This window comes from Bos indicus, chromosome X (assembly GCF_029378745.1).
Source record: "Bos indicus isolate NIAB-ARS_2022 breed Sahiwal x Tharparkar chromosome X, NIAB-ARS_B.indTharparkar_mat_pri_1.0, whole genome shotgun sequence".
Taxonomy (NCBI): Eukaryota; Metazoa; Chordata; class Mammalia; order Artiodactyla; family Bovidae; genus Bos; species Bos indicus.
In genome coordinates this window covers 86,196,157-86,217,940 of record NC_091789.1, presented here as the reverse complement: position 1 = coordinate 86,217,940, position 21,784 = coordinate 86,196,157, and the positions used below count along the sequence as shown (strand labels likewise).

Below are 21,784 nucleotides of genomic sequence, written 5' to 3'. Positions count from 1 at the left end.
ATGCTGAGTGAAAAAAGCCAATTCTAAAAGGTTACATATTATGTGATTCCATTTTATAAAATTCTTGAAATAACAAAATTATAGACATGGAGAACAGATCACCAGGGACTAAGAATGAAGGGAAGGAAGTAGGTTATAAAAGGACAACACAAGGAATTCCTTGCAATGATTGAACACCTGTGTCTTGACCCAGGCTGTGGATACATGAATCTCCACATTTGATAAAATTGCATTAGAACTACACACACACACACACACACAGATGAGTTCCTGTGAAACTGGTGAAATCTGAATAAGCTCTGTGGATTGTATCAGTGTCCACTGACTGGTTTTGATACTGTATTGTAGATAGAGAGGATGCCAGCATTAGCAGAGGTAGGGTAAAGGATCTACAAGACCTCCTTGCAGATTCCTGTGAATGATTTCAAAATAGAGATCACAAAACAAACAAAAATCTTAGAAGAAACCATTCAAGATTATAAACAATAAACTCAGAGTATTTGATCAAAAAAGTTTGAAGATCTCCACTATGTCAGCTTTTAAAAAAAACAAAAACACCTTAACAGATTTAATAGCATTGATACCCACAAAAGTCAGTTCCTCAAGAAAAGATCAGAACTACTTATGATCTGACATTAATAAGGGGATAGTCAAGATGATGATTAGTCTAATACTCTTATTTTACAGATGGGGGAAATGAGGCTCAGAGACAGGAGGCTACTTGCCAAGGTCATACAGCAGAGAAGAAGGATAGAATTAAATCCTCTTGGTTCCCAGTTTTAGAGAGGATGATAAGAGGCTCAGCAGGGGAAACAAGGTCAAGTGCCTCCCTTTCTGTGGGCCTCTCTTCCTTAAACTCTAACTTAAAATGGCTGATTTGAGTATGTAAAGTGCCTAGCCCAGTGCCTGGCACCTAATTGGTATTTTATAAATTGTAGTTTCCTTACTCCCTTTGTTGAGAGGGGGGCCACCATGCCTTCATTCAAAACCAGAGGGAAAGAGACAAAGATTACAGCCACAGCAGGGAGTCACCCTTACCTTCCTTCCAGTTCCCCCTGATTTCTAGACCTCTAGTAGGGATTGATCCTGGTTATGTCCTGGGGGTAGGGTTGAGGGTCACCATGGAGATGCCTGGGAGGATGGGGACAAGATTTCTGTTTCTATGGTTACTGCCTGAAAAGCAGGATGTGATTTGGAAGAAAGGTTAGGGAGCATAGAGTTCTTTCCATGGAGATGGGGTGGGGGCTCTCTGAGCCCCATCTAGGGATGGAGGTAGGGGAATTAGAGAAATGAAGCCACTCATCTCCATGGCAACAGATGGGGAAGGGGTGGAGTCACCCAGGGAACAGTGGGTGGTAAAGCTTTCTATCATGCTAGAAAGCTGCTAGGAGTTCACTTAGAGCTATTTAAATGTTTTAAATGTTTCTCCATATACCACCTAAATTCATCTCTCATATCACCAGTATGCCTCCACAGTTTGGAAAGACTGACTAGTATACCTACTGTAGTCTCTTTCAGAGCTACTGTGTGGGGGGCAGTTAAGACATTATCTAAGTTTTTTGGAAATAAGTGCCATACAAATGGGCATGCAGTAGCTCCTGCTTGCCTTGCAATCCATGGAAGCAGGGGTTTTGTCTGTTTCATTCGCTCCAGCACCTAGAACAGTGTCTTGCACATCCACACATCCAATGAATGCATGTTGAATGAATTAATTACCTACTTCTCATTGCCTCAAACTGTAAGTTCCAATAATACTGAAATACTTCAAGTTCCCTACACATCCTGTCACGATTCAAGGCTCAGGCTGGGCATCATCTCTTTTGAGAGTCTGTCTATGAACCCTTTGAATAAGTTTCCCTTCTGGGTGTTTCTGTCATACCTCCCATGTATCACTATAAAATCATATACCACTTTACACTGAGACAGTGGAAACAGTGTCAGACTTTATTTTTTGGGGCTCCAAAATCACTGCAGATGGTGATTGCAGCCATGAAATTAAAAGATACTTACTCCTTGGAAGGAAAGTTATGACCAGCCTAGATAACATATTCAAAAGCAGAGACATTACTTTGCCAACAAAGGTCCATCTAGTCAAGGCTATGGTTTTTCCAGTGGTCATGTATGGATGTGAGAGCTGGACTGTGAAGAAAGCTGAGCTCCGAAGAATTGATGCTTTTGAACTGTGATGCTGGAGAAGACTCTTGAGAGTCCCTTGAACTGCAAGGAGATCCAACCAGTCCATCATAAAGGAGACCATTCCTGGGTCTTCATTGGAAGGACTGATGCTAAAGCTGAAACTCCAGTACTTTGGCCACCTCATGCGAAGAGTTGACTCATTGGAAAAGACCCTGATGCTGAGGGGGATTGGGGGCAGGAGGAGAAGGGGACGACAGAAGACAATATAGCTGGATGGCATCACCGACTCGATGGACATGAGTTTGAGTAAAATCCGGGAATTGGTGATGGACAGGGAGGCCTGGCGTGCGGCGATTCATGGGGTTGCAAAGAGTTGGACACGACTGAGCGACTGAACTGAACTGATTGTCTCTCTCCTTCACTTAGCAGTTAGTGCCCCAGGAGCAGACTATACATACTGTTATCCCAGCAGCTAGCACAGTGGCTGGCACATAATAGGTCCTTAATAAGTATTGAAGTAAACCAAATGCCTCCCTATTGCTTACAGCACATAGAGTTCTACGTACTTCTGGCTGACTCTGCATCCTCCATAATGTGGGTCAGCCTACTGATGCAACCTTACTTCCTTTTACTTTTTACCACAATCTGTTACATGTCCATTTCCCCTTTCCTTCTTCTCTAGGGATGTAATTTCCCCCTTCTTTTGTAGTGTAGGATAGTGGTTAAAAACATGGGCTCTGAGATAGGATCTGGATTCATTGGAGTTGGGTTCAAATCCCATGATAAGGGAACACTACTGAGCCAGTTATTTTTTTAATCTCTCTGAGCCATAAAGTTCCTCATCTGTAAAATAAGGACATAGCAACACCTATTTCTTTTGGCAGTTGTAAGGATTCACTGAGAAAATGCATATAAAACACTTAGCACAGTCACCTGACAATAAATGAGCACTCAGAGAAGGTAAGGTTTTCATTGTTTTGTAATTCATTTAACATTGAGTCCCTACTTAACACGTGTCAGGTGCTGCGCTGAGGCAGACAAAGTGGAATGACACCCTCTCCCTGACCTCAGGCTAGTGAAACACGGCTGTGGATAAAGAAAACCAGAGTCCAGTACTATCACAGGGAGATGAATCAGAGGAGGGCAGCTCACCTGCAGGTGAAAGATCAAGAAAGACTTCCTTCAGTTAAGTTGTCAATACTAAATAAAAATTTGCCGGGCAGACAAGGGAGAGAAGGACGCTGCTGGCAGAAGGCACCATGTAAATGCATGAAGGCCTAAGAGGACATGGTAGTTTTAGAGAACTACGAGGGTCTGCTGAAGGTGAAGCTTAGGATCCATGGGTGAACAGAATGAAAAGGATATCAGCAGCAGAGATATCAGAAAGTCAGGGATGGAGTTTGACCTTTAACAGGATGTGCCCCGCCCCCCACCGAGCTAAAGTCATTCCTTACATTCTTACCAAATTCCTATTTGATTATTTGTTTACTGGTCTTTTCCATTGAATTATGGATCCCTTAAGGGCTCAAATCCAGTGTCTTGTTCTTTGAATTCTCAGCGTCTAGAATTCAGGTGGGCTTCCCTGGTGGCTCAGATGGTAAAAAATCTGCCTGCGTGACTCAGAGTCATCCGTTCTGTCCATAAAGAAAAGTTAAAACAAAATTCAAATCCTAGTTTGAAGAATGTCAGTAAACCTAAGCAGGGACTTAACTTTGCTTCAAAAAGTGCACAGAATTCTAAAGGTTTATTGGAGAAAAAGCTGTTCTCATGAAGAAGAAAAAGAAAGGACAGAAGAAAAGTAGACGAACTAAGACACAGAAAAAGCAGAACAACCTGAAGCTTTTTTTTTTGTTTTCCCCTCACTGACTACTAGTAATAAAATTGTGATTAAAAAAAAAAAATCTGCCTGCAATGTAGGAGACCAGGGTTTGATCCCTGGGTCAGGAAGATCCTATGGAGAAGGGAATGGCAACCCACTCCAGTATTCTTGCCTGGGAAATCCCATGGACAGAAGAGCCTGGTAGGTTACAGTCCACAGGGTCACAAACAGTTGGACATGACTGAATGACTAACACACACACATATACACAGGATTCAGGTAGCACATAACACATGTGGAAAGAGGAAGGAAGGGACTTCTACAAGGTCACACAGCTACTCAGTCACAGAGGTAGGTCTCAAATATCGGTCTCCAGGGTGTTTTTAACTGCTGTACCACATTCCTCAGAGTTGGATATAAAAGTAGGAATTTCAACCTTTCATTTAATTACGTCTTCATCATACTGGTGTTCTTCCTTTCATGGCTCAATGAACATCTTGCTACTAGTCAGGCAAAGTCAGACCTCAGAAATACTTAGTGAAGATAGTTTGAAAACTAAGGATTAAGTCATTATTCCATAAATAATTTTTGGCAAATTACAACCTACTCTTGGCTTTATGCTACTCACAATTTGATCTCATCTAGTGTTACTGCTGGCATTACAGGTACGAGTATCAGTGGACTATTATTCACTCAAGACAAAACAGCAGTAGATCAAAGATATAAATTGCCAAGTGCCCCAATTCAGACAGGCAGGAAAAGGCCTACTATAACATTTCTCTCATGACTCACAAATCTAAGATAACATGTGTTGATTCAAACATGACAAATGAACATCCATCATTTCAAACAGGGAGTCACAACTGGGAATACTTAAAAAGTTCATCTTTTTTCTATATTCATGCATAGATTACTTAAAATGCTTCCTACTATTTTCCTGGACTCTAGTTTCTCCCGATTTCAACTTACTCTATATACTGTTGCCCAGTTAGTCATCTTAGCTCTGTGACTTTGGGCAAGTTACCTAACTTCTCAGGGTCTCAGTTTCTTCATCTGCTAAATGCTATGCTATTAGTAGATTAGTGCTTTTTAAACTGTGTTACTTGGAGCCCTTGAGTCCCTCAGGCTTCCCAGGTGGTTCTAGTGGTAAAGAACCCACCTGCCAGTGCAGGTAGACGTAAGAGAGGTGGGTTCAATCCCTGGGTCAGGAATATCCCCTGGAGGAGGGCATGGCAACCCACTCCAGTATTCTTGCCTGGAGAGTCACATGGACAGAGGAGCCTGGGGAGCTACCATCCATAGAGTCACACAGGGTCGGACACAACTGAAGCAACTTAGCACACTCACATGCACTTGAGTCCCTCAGAGGTGCTTTGGTGCCTTGGGTGCCACTGCACAAGTTGGGGGAAAGATGGGTTAAGTTGGCAGGCTTCTGTGTATCCACTTCAAATACAGCAGCCCTTTTAGAAATTATGGTCCTGTCTAAAATTTGGTTTGGAAAAAGAGTTCTGCTACTACACAAAATTTAACATTACATTTATAAGATTTCTAAGGGCCCTTATAGATCCCCTAAACTGGGATTAAAAAAAAAAAAATCTCCCATACACAACAGGGATTTAATGTGATAAAATGTTTATACACAGAAACACAATAAACAGCTCATTTTTAGTATTACTTTTTTTCTAACCACTTTTTAATCTTGGTATTATCTCAAAATAAGATGCAATGCAATACTTAAAATGATGACGTGAATATATCATATGCACTTTGAAAGTGATTGACAATTCTCATGAAGACTATGTTGAAAGCCATAGAAAAATGGCTTACAAAGTTCAAGACCAAATTCAAATTCTGTATATATTTTTTTCTCTTAGGCAACAGTAAATTTATGTCTTAATCCAAACAAATGTACAGGAATGAATTATCTTTACCCTCACAATTACTGTGTCTAAGTCTCCTTCACAAGTACAGTATCTTTCTTCTTTGTATTCTTGGCCAAGGCAGACCCTCAAAGTTCAGTTTACCAGACTCATTAGAAGTGCCAGACAAATCAGACTGGTAATTCACCAGAGCTTCCTTTCCTCCTCAGCTTCTAAAGTGTGTTGCAAGGGGAGGCTTATTAGAATCACCTGGGGAGCTTTTTCAACCCGCACTTATGCCCTTCTTCTTGCCAAGTACTCACTGGAGAAGGAAATGGCAACCCACTCAAGTACTCTTGCCTGTAAAATCCCATGGACGGAGGAGCCTGGTAGGCTACAGTCCATGGGGTCTTGAAGAGTTGGACACAGTTATGACCAACCTAGATAGCATATTCAAAAGCAGAGACATTACTTTGCCAACAAAGGTTTATCTGGTCAAGGCTATGGTTTTTCCTGTGGTCATGTATGGATGTGAGAGTTGGACTGTGAAGAAGGCTGAACGCCAAAGAATTGATGCTTTTGAACTGTGGTATTGGAGAAGACTCTTGAGAGTCCCTTGGACTGCAAGGAGATCCAACCAGTCCATTCTGAAGGAGCTCGGCCCTGGGATTTCTTTGGAAGGAATGATGCTAAAGCTGAAACTCCAGTACTTTGGCCACCTCATGTGAAGAGTTAACTCATTGGAAAAGACTCTGATGCTGGGAGGGATTGGGGGCAGGAGGAGAAGGGGATGACAGAGGATGAGATGGCTGGATGGCATCACTGACTCGATGGACGTGAGTCTGGGTGAACTCCAGGAGTTGGTGATGGACAGGGAGGCCTGTGTGCTGCGATTCATGGGGTCGCAAAGAGTCGGACACGACAGAGCGACTGAACTGAACTGAACTGAGTGACCTCACTTTCACTTTTCACTTTCATGCACTGGACAAGGAAATGGCAACCCACTCCAGTGTTCTTGCCTGGAAAATCCCAGGGACGGGGGAGCCTGGTGGGCTGCCGTCTATGGGGTCACACAGAGTCGGACACGACTGAAGCGACCTAGCAGCAGCAGCAGCACTGGTTTAACTTGGGGCTTCATTCTGTCCCACATAAACGATCTCTCCATCTTTTAAAATCCTACTCAATTTAGGGTAGATGGAGTAAAAACACCTGAACTTAGAAGACATTGGCTTTGTCACAACTGGTTGGGCAACTCACTTAACTTATCTGATCTCAAGTTTTTTTTCCTCTAATTTTTGAGATCCCCTTCCAACTTTGAAATTGTATGACTGCACGTCACATCAAAGAAGCTTTCAGACTACTCCTAGCATAGAATGATTTGTCATTTCTTGGGTTTCCAACAATCTGGGCAAAACAACATATCCCCTAGTTATATACTGTCCTATATTGCCCTCTAGTTGTTTTTACATGAAAACTTTTTTTCTTCTCAATGACAGTTAACCATATTTAGTTTAAAATCTTATTTTCCATGGCAGACAATATGCATTTTACTTAACTTAAATCTCCTAGGACAACTCAGGGTGTGTCCTAAGGTGAAGTGAAGTGAAGTGAAAGTCTCCAGTCGTGTCCAACTCTTTGTGACCCCGTGGATTATACAGTCCATGGAATTCTCCAGGTCAGAATACTGGAGTGGGTAGCTGTTCCCTTCTCCAGGGGATCTTCCCAACCCAGGTCTCCCGCATTGCAGGCAGATTCTTTACCAGCTGAGCCACGAGGGAAGCCCAAGAAAACTGGAGTTGGTAGCCTATCCCTTCTCCAGCAGATCCTCCTGACCCAGGAATCGAACTGGGGTCTCCTGCATCAGCTGAGCTACCAAGGAAATCCTAAGGTAATCGGAATATATTTATATTGATTTGTTCAAACAATGAGATCTCTTCTCTCAAAGTCCTGGAATTATATTTTTACATCAGTGCAGTAGAACGGGAAAGGGTGGGAGTTGGGAGGGAGGTTCAGGAGGGAGGGGACATATGTATACCTATGGCTGATTCATGTTGATGTATGGCAGAAATCAACACAATATTATAAAGCAATTATCCTTCCATTAAAAATAAATAAATTTTAAAATAAAAAAATATATAATGTGAGCCACAAACGTGAACTTGATATGTAATTCTAAGTTTTCTAGTAGGCATATTTAAAAAGTGAAGACAAGTTAAATTAATTTTAATAATATATTTAACCCAATATATACACAAAATATTAGCATTTCAACATGTAGTCAGTGTAAAAATGATTGAGATATTTTGTATTATTTTTTCATAATGTTTTCAAAATCCGGTGCATATTTTACATTGACAGCACATCTCAATTCAAATAGCCACATTCAAGTGCTCAATAGCCCCATGTGGCAAGTGGCTACCGTATTGAACAGCGCCGTTCTGCGTAATAGAGCTGCTTTCCAAACCGAACACTTATTTTTCTATTCATATGATGACACTGGGCACGTACTAAGTACCAGGCACTGGGCTAGCCAGAGGAGCGCAAAGATTAATCAGACTCATACTGGTAAGGGAGATAGATTTGTAAGTTGCTACCTGTGGCAACCCACTCCAGTATTCTTGCCTGAAGAATCCCAGGGACGGAGGAGCCTGGTGAGCTGCCATCTATGGGGTCGCACAGAGTCGGACACGACTGAAGCGACTTAGCAGCAGCAGCAGCTGTAATATAATGTGGTAGGTGTTCTGATAGAGATGCACCAAAAATTTTCATCTGGCAGGGGAAAGGGGCTCAAGGAAGTTTTCAGAGGAAGTGACTTTTGAAAACGTGTGCGTGTGTATAGGAGGGGTGACTTTTGATTGTGTATGTGTGTAAAGGGGTGACAGTAACGTGTGTGTGTGTGTGTGTGTGTGTGTGTGTGTGTAAGAGGCGTGACGTCACGGGGAAGAGGAAGGGCGAGGATTGGCCGATAGGAACCCAAAGCTCGAGCTGCTGGGTGGCCGGAAGCCGGAGGGGGGCGCTACTTGCACTTCGCTCTCACGCGCGCAGACCTGCGAACCCGGCAAGCTGCGCGGAGTTCGGAGCCCCTGGGCGCCCTGGCCCTTGTGGCCAGGGAGCGCCTCACGAGGTAAGGCGCTCGCCTGGCCGGCTCCTGGAGTGCTCCTGCTCCTGCCTTCTCGCGCCCGCCCTAGCTCTGAATTCAGCCTCGTCACACCCGCTCCTCAGAGCCGATGGCACAGTCCAGGCCCGGGTCGGCGACGAGGAGTCACGCTAAAAGCAGCGCCTGGGGTTTGCTTTTCTATTTGCGTGTCATTATCAGTAACAGATGTCTACTACTTGTAATAGGCAGCACAACAAAATGAGTCCATGGAAACGGTTGCTAGGCTGTGAGTTAACAGCAGCCTACGGAGATTTTCAGACGCTTAGGTAACAATGGAGCTACTGGACCAATGCGGCACCCCTTCCGGTTTCTTCATCTCTCGCCTAGCTCAGCTTTCCCAGGGTTGCCTTTAACCCCGGAAGTGAGGTTTTCCGGGTTCCTCCCTCCCTAAAATGGCAGCAGCCGAAGACGAGTTACTGTTACCGCGGCTCCCCGAGCTGTTCGAAACCAGCAAGCAGCTTTTGGACGAAGTGGAAATCGCAACTGAACCCACCGGCTCCCGAATAATCCAAGATAAAGTGTTCAAGGGACTGGATCTCCTGAAGAAGGCTGCAGAAATGTTGTCGCAGCTCGAGTTGTTCAGGTATGGGCGAGAGGGCAGTAACCAAAGGCAGAGAACGTAGGTAATGATGATCACCAAAGGTGGAGCCATTGAGCCTGGGTGGAGGAGACCTTTGAAACTGGGAGCCTTTCTATCCTACCTCCCCCTGCGATCTTGTGTACATTGTTTGCATTCTCTACCTCTCTTCCAAGATAGTTAATTTCCCACGACTCTCCTCCCTAGTTTCGGTTATTTGCAGAGGCATTGGATGTGAGTGCTCAGCCACTTTCATTGAAGAAAGCCGGCAGCTGTTCCAGGTGCCGCCTCCCTTTGTCCCACCCCGATCCCAGCCCTCCCCTCCCCCAGGAATCAAGGGCCACAGTTGGAATGCCTAGCCAGACTTTACAGCCTACTCTGCTCTTTGCAGCCAAAATGAAGATTTGGAGGAGATCGCGTCCACCGACCTGAAGTACCTGATGGTGCCAGCATTTCAAGGAGCGTTCGCCCTGAAACAAGTCAATCCCAGCAAGCGTCTAGATCATTTGCAGTGGGCTCGAGAACACTTTTTAAACTACCTAACGCAGTGCCAGTACTATCATGTGGCAGAGTTTGAGCTGCCCAAAACCAAGACCAACTCAGCTGAAAATAACACTGCTAATTCCTCCATGGCCTATCCTAGCATCGTTGCTATGGCATCTCACAGACAGGCTAAAATAGAGAGGTGGGTCATTTGAGGACTGCCTAATTGCAGTGCTATTGGGGAAGGGTGCATGTTTTTTTCTGGGGGGTGGGAAACAATGGTGTATGTAGTCTTTGGGTTTTTATTGAGCATAGGTCCTGGTGAGAGCAAACTCGCAGTTTTTCAAGAAGCCTCTGTCTTGGTTGAAATGATCATACCTGTCAGACTCCTAGCACCTTATGGTTGCCAACAGCAACAGTGTAGTTTTAGCAGTGTTTCCCAATCTCTCCCACATCACAGCATAGCAATATTCACACGGTACAGTGGGGTACTCCATGGACTGTATAGTCCATGGGGTCACAGAGTCGGACACAACTGAGCAACTTTCACTTCACTTCACTTCACAGTGGGGTAAGTATCTCTGAAAGGCACAGATATCTTATAACTATAGTCCATTTTTGGTCCATTGATTGAGAAGCTCTGTTCTAACAATACTGGATCAGGTGTGTAACATCCTGAACTAATCTTAATACTGGCATAGCTTCATCATGTGAAAGTGCTCACAGTGTTTAGGAGCTATGCTAGGCAGTGGGGATTCAAACTGGGTATGGGCATTTGTATGAATATGGGTGGTCTCTTCCTTGGAGGAGCATACAATCTGGTGAGGAAAAGAAGCATAGAAATGATATAAATTATAGAATGATATGATAAGAAAATGTGTAAAGTATTGGGAGAGCCGAGAATAAGGGCACCTAACCAAAGAGGGAGCAGGAGAGAAGAGAAGGCTTCCTGGCAGAGGTGACTCCTGTGATGAGTTGCTTAAGGATGCATAGGAGTATTATCTAGAGGAAGAGGAAAGGATGGCTTTAGCCAGCAGAGATAATAGCAGTAGAACAGCTACAGGGGCATTAAAGACCACAGTGTTGGGGTGAAGAACAACTGTAAGTAATTAGGTGATGCTGAAACACAAAGTGGGTGGTGAAGAGGGGGAAAGAATACCGAAAAATGTTGTAGGGTTCAAACCAGGGAGAACTTGGGGTGTGAGGAAGGTGAAAGAACAACTTTGTTCTGGGAACTTGGGAAGGGGGTTTGAATCCCAGCTCCAGCATTTAATCATTCTGACTGGGTAGGTTGCTTAGCCTCTCACTGCCTTAATTTCCCCAGGTGTAACACTGGATGATAATAGGTCCTATAAAGTAGTTAGGAAGATTAGAAGAGAAATGAATTTTTAAAACTCAGCAGTGTCTGGTACAGTAAGCACTCAGTCAGCTATTGTTAGATCTTTGTAGCTAAGTACAGGTGGTGGAGTCAGAGACCTGGGTTTGAGACTCAGTTCTACTTATAAGCCATTGAACTTTGGGTAACTTGTGTAACCTGTCTGAGCCTCAGGTTTCCTCATATGTGAAGTATAAGTAACAATGGTACCTATCTCATAGGGTTAAGAGGCATTAATAAAATAAACCATGTAAAACAGCTGGCACAGTATCTGGCACATAGTGAATATTCTATGTTACCTACTATTAGGCCATGCTAAAGAGCTTGAACTTCGGTTGGTGACTTGGGATCCACTGGAAGTCCAACCCCCCCCCCCACTGCAAAGAGTAGCAAGGTCATATTTGCACTTTAACTTGCATAATCTGGCAGCAGTTAGGAAGCATTTTGAGGGAGAAGATTAGATCCAATTAGGTCACAGAGGTGATGGAGGCCTTACTATCCCAATGGCAGAAGGGATGGGGGGATATATTTATAGGGTTGAATCTGCAGAAAACCTGGTGATCAGTTGGTTTTGGCAGGTAGGGTAGAAGGAAGCAGCATGGGAGATGTCTATGTTTCTGACATAGGTGGAAGGCTGTGGAACTCATTGAGATGGGGAATAGAAGAGGAAGAATAGATAGGGGAGAGTATGAATTCTGTATTGAGACATGTTGCATTTAAGGTGCCTAGAAGACATCCAAGTAGAGGTATCTGTAGCATGAAACTCAGGAGAGGCCTGGTCTAGAGAGCTGAAAATTGATTGATTCATTTAACATATTTATTGAGCCTTTGCTGTGTGCCAGGAACTGTTCTGGGTAATGGAGAACTAGATGGAGTCCATGCCCTCATGGAGCTCTTGTTTTGGTGGAGGAGACAGACAGTAACTAGTAAATAAAAATGTGACTTTAGGTGGTAAGGGCTTTAAATAATAAAGTACGGTTAAGAGCTAGTGAGCAACAGAATGATTTTTGAGGAAATGGGGTAGAATGATATGAAGTGGAATTCAGTGTCATGTCCTCTGTAAAAAGGTAGAGGTAGCCTGTTGGCATATACCAGTTTAAACAGTGAATTTGGTATCCAAATAATTGCAATATATCAAAAAAACAAAACCGACAACTAAATGCTATAGAGAGATACAAATGGTGTTGTGGAGAATGACCAGGGAGTGATCATATCTGGTTGGAGGGATAAGGGAAAGATTTCACAATGTAGTAGCATTTGAGATGAGAGGAGAAGCTTGGGTAAAAATGTAAATTACAGGTTTGCCTGAATGTAAAAGTAATTAATACTTGTGAAAGTTGGAAAACAGAATATTTTTTAAATTAAAAATAAGCTTTCATCTTAGCACTGAGATGATCTTTGTTAACTTCCTGATGTCTTTCCTTTCAGATATATAGTTATTTTAGTTAATACATTTGGAGGAATACCATCTATTCTTTTTTAAAACCTAACATCCTATTGTGATTTCCCTTTGTCTTTTGAAGCCAAGATATTTAATGGTTAAATAGTATCAGTCTTATATTGTAATTATTTAAGCTAATCTTTTGTCAAATGCCTAGGCTGTTAAAGGGTAGAGGTTTTTATTTGATTTTGCTATTCTAAGTAATGCTACAAAGAAACATAAATGTATCTCTCACTGTTTCCTTAGGATAGATTTCTAGAAGGACCAGTGAGTGCCTAGATTAAAGGGTTTGAATATTTTAAAACTCTTGATGGTAACAATATTGCTTTCCATAGTAACAAAGTTTCAAAGTATGTTCCCCGCACCAGATGGGCAAACAAGAAAGATACCTCATTGTTTTGATTTGTATTTCTTTGATTAAAAAGCTTGATCTTTGAACTTTTTTTTTAATGCCCAGCAGACGAGATATCAACATTATCTTTTTGTTAATGGCTCCTGTATTTATATACTAGCTCAGGCCTTCCTTGACCTTCAGACTGGTGCTTCCAGCACTGTTTGTGGATGTTTCACAGACATCTCAAACTTAACTTGCCCTAAATTGAATTGTTGGCTTTTTAATCTGCAAATGTGCCCTCACACCCAAGTCCTAACGATCTCAATAAAGAGACTGCCATTCACCCAGTTGTTTTAAGCTAGAAACCTAGGAGTTGGCTTCAGTTCCTCCCTTCTGTATTGCCACATCCAGTCCATCAACAAGGCCTACCAGTTCCAGCTACAAAATATACCTAATGTCCTTCTGTTTATCTCTTTCTCCACTGTCATACCTTCACCTAGGCCAGCAGCATGTCTTACCTAAAATATCTAAGCTGTTAACTGTAAAGACGTGGATGATCTGCATCTGCCTCTCTCCGGTCTCACCATATATTGTACTTCCCCTGTTCCCTGGACTCCTGCCATAATAGCCTTCTTTCAGTTCTGAACAGATCCAGCTCTTTCCTTCTACAGACTCTTTGTACGTGTTGTTCTCTTTGGGGGAAATGCGCTTCATTTATGTATTTCTGGGCTTTTGTCTTTTTTCACTACTAGAATGTATATTCTATGAGAGCAGTAGCCATTTCTCTCTTGTTCTCTGTGGTATGTCTAGCACAGGTCCTGGCATATAGAAGGTGCTCAAAAAATGTCTTGTTGACAAGCGGCATGTGGGGACAACATGAGCAAAAAAAGCCTAAGGCAAGGTAGTTTGAGATATGTACAGGAAATGGAGAAGAGTCTGGTTTGGCAAAAGCTAAAAGTAGTATGGTCAGAGGACTATAGGGAAGTGATGTGTATAGAACACTGAAAGGGAAGAGAGATGCAGAAAGACAAGTTAACGTGTTATAATAGTACTTCAACTGGGAAGAAATGATAATGAAGTTACAACTGTCAGAGATACTACTTTTGCAAGAAGCATTTATATGATTAGAAAACAAATTGTTTAAATCCTTATTCAATTTCTGTAAGTCCACCATCCTCTGCCTTATTTACACACTGAGATCATCCTACATAAAACACCTAAATAGTATGTCCTCTCTCTCCCGCTCAAAGCGTGTTTCTTCATGTATCTTCTCTACTCTTAATTCCCATCTTTGAGGAGTAAGTGTAAGTCTTGTTGATTAATTGAACCTACATTCTTTTGACAGAAGTGGAGAAGTAGAAGCTGAGTAAATAATGAGTCTAGTTTAGGACTTACTGAATTTAGGTCCTGATGTGACAACTGGACAGCTGTGTCCATAAACAGATGGAAATGTGTAACTAAAACTTCAGTTCAGTCACTCAGTCGTGTCCAACTCTTTGCGACCCCATGAATCGCAGCACGCCAGGCCTCCCTGTCCATCACCAACTCCCGGAGTTCACTCAGACTCACGTTTATCGAGTCAGTGATGCCATCCAGCCATCTCATCCTCTGTCATCCCCTTCTCCTCCTGCCCCCAATCCCTCCCAGCATCACAGTCTTTTTCAATGAGTCAACTCTTCACATGAGGTGGCCAAAGTACTGGAGTTTCAGCTTTAGCATCATTCCTTCCAAAGAAATCCCAGGGCTGATCTTCAGAATTGGATAGTTGGATCTCCTTGCAGTCTAAGGGACTCTCAAGAGTCTTCTCCAACACTGCAGTTCAAAAGCATCAATTCTTCGGCGCTCAGCCTTCTTCACAGTCTAACTCTCACATCCATACATGACCACAGGAAAAACCATAGCCTTGACTAGACGGACCTTTGTTGGCAAAGTAATGTCTCTGCTTTTGAATATGCTATCTAGGTTGGTCATAACTTTCCTTCCAAGGAGTAAGCATCTTTTAATTTCATGGCTGCAGTCACCATCTGCAGTGATTTTGGAGCCCCCAAAATAAAGTCTGACACTGTTTCCACTGTTTCCCCATCTATTTCCCATGAAGTGATGGGACCAGATGCCATGATCTTCGTTTTCTGAATGTTGAGCTTTAAGCCAACTTTTTCACTCTCCACTTTCACTTTCATCAAGAGGCTTTTTAGTTCCTCTTCACTTTCTGCCATAAGGGTGGTGTCATCTGCATATCTGAGGTTATTGATATTTCTCCCGGCAATCTTGATTCCAGCTTGTGTTTCTTCCAGCCCAGCGTTTCTCATGATGTACTCTGCATATAAGTTAAATAAGCAGGGTGACAATATACAGCCTTGACGTACTCCTTTTCCTGTTTGGAACCAGTCTGTTGTTCCATGTCCAGTTCTAACTGTTGCTTCCTGACCGGCGTACAGATTTCTCAAGAGGCAGGTCATGAGACTGTTTTGCAGCTAGTGATAAAAATTTAGGAGCATCGATGGGTATGGATAGATTGCCACAAAAAAACATGCAGAGGGAAAAAATCCAAGGATAAAACCTTGGGGCAAATTAAGGAAGAAGGATGAGAAAGAAAAGGGCAGTCAGAGATAAGAGACTCAACAAGGTACAGATGGAAGTACTTATAGAAAGAATCCTGGGGAAGATAGAGAACAAATGTCATGTCTTCTTTGAAGTTTCTCCCTACCTGTCTCTCCTCCCAGATACTATAGCATTTAGTTTTTGTCACTTATCTGGGCATAACTATCTGTTATTCTCTAGACTTGGAACTTCTAAAGGTCAGAGACCATGACTAATTGTATCCCTAGTATTGTAATTATGTCATTGTATATCCTTGGTACCCAACCCAGTACTTGGGGATCATGGTAGGTACTTGAGGTATCTTTGGGAAGGACAGAGTGGTCATCAGAAAGATGGACGCAATATGGTATAGCAGAAAAAGCCTGGGCATTTGAGTTAGACCTGGGGTGACCCATCCAGTTTCTGCCACCTAATAGATGGGGCATCATCTAGCCCCTCTCAACTTTTAATTTTTCTCATCTGCTAACATTATTTATATTGCTGCTTACAAAGCACTTTCATGAGTATTGGTCATTTGATCCTCTTAACAGTGCCATGAAGCAGATATTATCCCATTTTAGAAATAAGGAAATGGGCCCTCAGTATTGACTTGTCCAAAGTTACATGGCTAGTAAGTGGCCAGGCTAGGATTTAAACTCAGGTCTTCAAATTACCAATTCTAGTGTTGTTTAGAAAAGAGAGAAGAGTGGTCATTTGAAAAGACAGAACAGGTTAGGGGAAAGGCACTGGTAGAGTGAAAAATTCTAACTGCAAATGACAGGGAGGATAGGATTGAGTGAGGCCTGGAAGAATGTGGATGGGGACTGGATTGATAGTGGAATGGTAAAGACATTTCCTTGGTAAAGACAACAGTGCCTCCTTAAAGGCAAGAGAAGAGGAGGAAGGCTGACACTATAAAGATACGAAGGTAAAAATGGAAATTCAATTTCCCCATTGACTGGTCATCTGATTAGTATGATGGTGGCATGGAGTTCACAAAAGATGAAGAAGATGATAACTGAACAAGAGTGACCGTTGCACTGAAGTTTGATCATACAAATTTGTCTTTGACTCGTTTGACAACAAATTTGTAATTGGTTAGCTCTCTTCAGCAGCTTGGGAACAGAAAAGGGCAATGATGAAAGTTGCCCAGAGTCAGAAGGGTGACAGGCACTGGGTGATAAGGATTGTTTGCATGTAGTGGCTCACCATAGGAAATCTACAACAGTCATGAAGGTCTAGGACAGTGGTTTACAGTCTGTTCCTGGAGCCCTAAGATTTCGTCACAGTGCCTGGGTAGGGGAGATGTTGGGAGCCTTTCTCTGATTTAACCAAGGTAGTTTTATCTTTTATTGCTTATTGGAATTCAAAATAAGCTCTCATAAGAAGAAAGGATTCTTCTGCTAAGAAAGATTTGAAAAACACTGGCCTCAGAGATCAGGTATTCAGGAGCTTAGAAGTCCCAAAGATGACTGGGAACAAAGTCATAGGAGCAAAGGAAGTAGAGAAGACCAGAGAGTACGATTAGACTGCATATATGTGGAGGGTAGGAAAGGAAGCATAAGAACCTTACTCAGAGGCCCAGCAGACTAACTCAGAATTTACCCCAGGTTATGTACATTTAAGGTCCTGGTATTCTTTTTTTTCCTGACTCAGGTACATCAGGAAAGAGGGTGGGGGTAGGAGTGGGATCAGAGTTTAATGTTCTCAAGCGATGTCTGTGATAGCATTCATGAACTAGGAATTGACATGTGTGGTGTTTTACTCAGAAGGCCACCTATGATGGTGCTGTGACATTTATTTGTAACATTGCATAAAGTGCCCACTTGTTAATTAAAAGGAATAGAAGAACCTAAAAGTTTTTATAATAAAAAATGTTTCCAGAGCAGTGGTTCTTGACTTTTTGTGGGTCATGGACCTCCTTTAACGTCTTCTCAGCAAAAAAAAAAAAAAAAAGCATACAAATAGAGTTCTATACAAAATTGTGGGGAGTTCAAAGACACCCTTCCTCCCCAAATTCTGTCCATTGAACTCAAGAATTCCAGATTTGAGTGAACACCTGCAGAGAAGCATCTGATCCTGGAGGTCTGGAGTGGAGTTTTAGACATAGGTATTTCAAGATACTTCTCTTGGAAACTGTGGAGTTTTTCCTTTATTCCTCTTTCCCTCAAGCCCTTACATCCAGTAAATCAACAAATACTGCTTTATATTTTAATTACATCTGGATCTTACCACCTCCCTATTTCAAGTCACTCTCAACTTGGATTATGGCAGTACCCTCTTCAATTGATTTTCCTGCTTCCACCCTTGCCTCTCAGCCTCCCACAGTCTAATCAGAGTAGTCTGTTAAAAAAGTTTTCACGTCATGTATTCTATTTTAAAGCTTCCAGTGACTTTCTCTTCTCATTCAAAACATTATGACATCTGATATTTCATGTCTTACTAGCCTATTGGGTTCTATATGGCCCTGGCTATCTCTCTGCCCTCATTTCCTGTCACCTTCACTCCATGCCAACCGCACTGGCCTCCTTGCTATTCCTCAAACATGTCCGGGCAGCACTCATATTTGCTTTTCCCCCTTGGAACACTTCCAGATCCTGTCATGGCTTCTGTACTTATTTCCTTGAAGTCTTTGCTCAAGTGTCACCTCTTTATAGAAGTCTCTCCTGAACACCCCTACTTTCACACCATCATTCTATCCAGTTTAGCTTGCCTTTTTTTTTTTTTTTTTTGGCTTGTTCGGAGGACTTATCACCACCTGACATCTATTTCTTTTTGACTGCTCACACTAGAAAGAAAGCCTCAGGAGAGCAAGGACTCGCTTGTAAGTACTGTTGTGGCTCAAGCACTGAGAACAGTGCATGTCACACAGTAAGTACTCAGTAAATAGTTGTCCAGTGAGTGATAGATGACATACTAGAATGCATCTTGGAAAAGGCAGGCAGGGTGGATATGAGTCTTTAAATTATATAGGATGAGTCAGAAGAGCTGGAAACATTTTTGACCAGAAGAAAAGAAGAGATGACCATTTTTTTAGGAATTCCTGCATCAATGGCAGGTAAATAAAAATTCTATGATTATTTGAAGCTTTAATTCCCAAATGGACATTGTATGATACTAAACACCTGACCTAATAAAGGCTGATGTCATAAAATTGCTAAAGTACTCCCATGTTGAAAGATGATGGGAAGAGTTGCTCAGATCAGGTTTCCTCTATATTTCTCTGGCTTTAGAATGTATTTCTCCACCTCTACTGATCCCTTCCTCGCCTTGTAGTCTTGCAAGAATGGCCTTGATGGCAAATTCTGAGGTATAAAATCAGTATTTTTGCCAAAGTGAAAATTGTCATCCTTACTACCTGATCATTTGCAAACGTAAAATCGTATTTTGGCCTTCTTTTCAAGGAGCACCTCTTTATTTTTAAGTTCATGGGTAATACTTTTCTGTGGAACAGATACAAGCAGAAGAAGGAGGTGGAGCATAGGTTGTCTGCACTGAAATCTGCTGTGGAAAGTGGTCAAGCAGATGATGAGCATGTTCGTGAATATTACCTCCTTCACCTTCGAAGGTGGATTGGTATCAGCTTAGAAGAGATTGAGAGCATTGACCAGGAGATAAAGATCTTGAGAGAAAAAGACTCCACAAAAGAGGTAAGCCTGGTCACTGCCTAAATAGCTCAAAAAGCTACTGTCAGAGATTTGAATCTACAGGAGAGTAATCAAATTAAAATCCTGTCATGTTTCCATAAAATCACTGCTTTTATTAACCTTAGTGGAGGAAGGCTGAAGGTTCTCTAGGATAGCTTTCTCTCTAGTTTTCAGTAGTGTTCCCTAGTGCTTTCTAACCTGTAACACAGTTCTAGTCTTTTGTAATTTTGTGACATGCCAGGAGAGGGAGAGTCTTCTCTGAAGTGAAAACTGCTTTTGGCTGCGAGCAGTCATGACTGTGGGGGCTCCCCAGGTGGCGCTAATGGTCAAGAACCTGCCTGCCAATGCAGGAGCCATAAGAGATGCAGGTTTGACCTGTGGGTCAGGAAGATCCTGTGGAGGAAGGCATGGCAACTCACTCCTGTATTCTTGCCTGGAGAATCCCATGGACAGAGGAGCCTGGCAGGCCACAGTCCATAAAGTCATAGAGAGTCAGAAATGACTGAAGCGACTTAGCACACACGCAATCATGACTGCTGAAGGAAGGCATAGGGAGGTGTGCCTTGAAACTCTGTGCTTGACTGTAATAAACAGGAAGAGGGATAGGATGTGAATGAAGAAGAAAAGTGGAACTGGAGAAGAGAGAAAAAACTTAAAAAGAATATAAAAGACATGAAATATGTTTTGGTTGGGGGAGAAATCAAAAGTTAACCTTACACAGTGATATACTCACACCATAGGTCACCCAAGTATGAGACACAGCAAGGACCTCTGTATGCACAAAATGTCGGGCATAATGGTAAAGAAAATTTGGTATAGTACCACTTTGGCTGTACCTGAAGACCATAACTATGTTTTGGAGCTGATTTTTCAAAATATTGGGCTCTGTGTCGGGGTTTTGTACATAGCAGAGCAGCTGCCTCACTGTGATCTATTGAAAGTCAGCCCTCAACACAAGGGTTTGTTAAAAAAAAAAAAAGAAGAAGAAGAAGAAGGAAGAATTATAGAAAAGAAAAAAAAAATATCGGGCTCTGCTACTGGTTACTTTTTGGTTCAGGATGTAACATGAATTGAGTTGAATTAATCAACTAGTTACAGGCATTTAAGTCCTCAGAGAACTCTTGCTAATTTGATTTGTACTAATTAGCCCAGGAGCTTTTGCCTCAGGGTAACATCAACCTAGTTCTTTATGTTAAGGGATCAAAGAACGAGCAATTAATATTCTAAAGCTTTAAGGCCCTTTGAGTATATCTAGATGAATGGGTTTCAAACACTATGAGGCTGGACTATTCTGGATCCTCCTGTCTCCTTCTTTGTTTTTTGTTTTTATGCTCTCTCATTTGGTATTGGGATTGGCTATGTAAGTGATAGAGTTACAAAGTGAACATTTTTTCTTAGACCATAGTTTGTTTCGGTATGCCCCTGAACAGCCAAGATTCCTTGAAACATTTCTATACACCTGTATGTGAGAGATACTAACCCGTTCTTCCTCCCCCTCTTGCATTTAGGAACATCCACTTCTTTTTTTTTATATTTATTTGTGGCTGTGCAGGGGTCAAACCCGTGTCTCCTGCGTTGGTAGGCAGATTCTTTACCACTGAGCCACCAGGGAAGCCCCTAGGAACATTCACTTCTAATACACCATAGGGAGCTCTTGACAAATAGCATAATTACATTGGACAGGGTTTTAGCAGAAAGGTCTTAATAATTCAGCTTTAACCCTGAAAGCCAGGCTGAGGAAAGGGGCTTCAAATTCAGCTCAAGAGGTTTAGGTGGAACATGGAAGAAAGCTTTGGAATCTGCCTCTTTGGAGGGGAGTGTTTTAAAGTCAAGTAATTTTTCACTTGTGAAATGATTCCTGGAAGAGCTTTCTCTTCCTCCCTTCCCAGCATGATACTTGGGCCATCTCAGGAGAGCTAACCAACCTCCACCATTGGTATTTTGCTAATATATCTTAGAGTCTGATAAATAGGGTTTTTCAAGCACCTAAAGACTTAAGAACCTGCATAGTGGGGTGGGCACAATGACAAATACACTTCTGATAATTAATTTCCTTTTTAGGCATCAACTTCTCAGTCATCTCGTCAGGACAGGCCTCCAATGAAACCGTTTGTTCTCACTCGGGACATGGCCCAAGCCAAGTAGGTGGTATTAAAAAGTGGATTGCCTTTGCAAGCCCCTATTTTTATGGTTCATTTACAGTGCATGAGTAACAGAATGGGCATTGTTAATAAAGGTCATGGCTTCACCTGGGAAGACTGTTCTTCCATCCAAGGAATATTATCTCTTCCAATACTTTCTCTGTATCTCTCATCATCAGACACTTCCCTTACAAACTTGAGCTTAAAAATAGGCTCAAAAGGAAACCAACAAAAA

The 21,784-nt window shown here is 42.3% G+C and overlaps 1 protein-coding gene across 2 annotated transcripts in view; it reads left to right on the top strand.

Moving 5' to 3' along the window:
- Window positions 1-8,850: 8,850 nt before the first annotated feature.
- The window catches only part of IGBP1 (immunoglobulin binding protein 1), a 46,998-nt gene continuing 34,064 nt past the window's right edge, over window positions 8,851-21,784 (top strand). Inside the window, exons 1-4 of one of the 2 annotated variants that reach the window (XM_070784429.1) lie at window positions 8,851-9,554; window positions 9,940-10,233; window positions 19,216-19,411; window positions 21,470-21,549. In XM_070784429.1, coding sequence (XP_070640530.1) covers window positions 9,364-9,554; window positions 9,940-10,233; window positions 19,216-19,411; window positions 21,470-21,549 — 761 coding nt within the window. In that variant the 5' untranslated portion in view covers window positions 8,851-9,363. The remainder of the gene's footprint in view (window positions 9,555-9,939; window positions 10,234-19,215; window positions 19,412-21,469; window positions 21,550-21,784) is intronic. The other variant, XM_070784428.1, reaches the window with a different exon arrangement.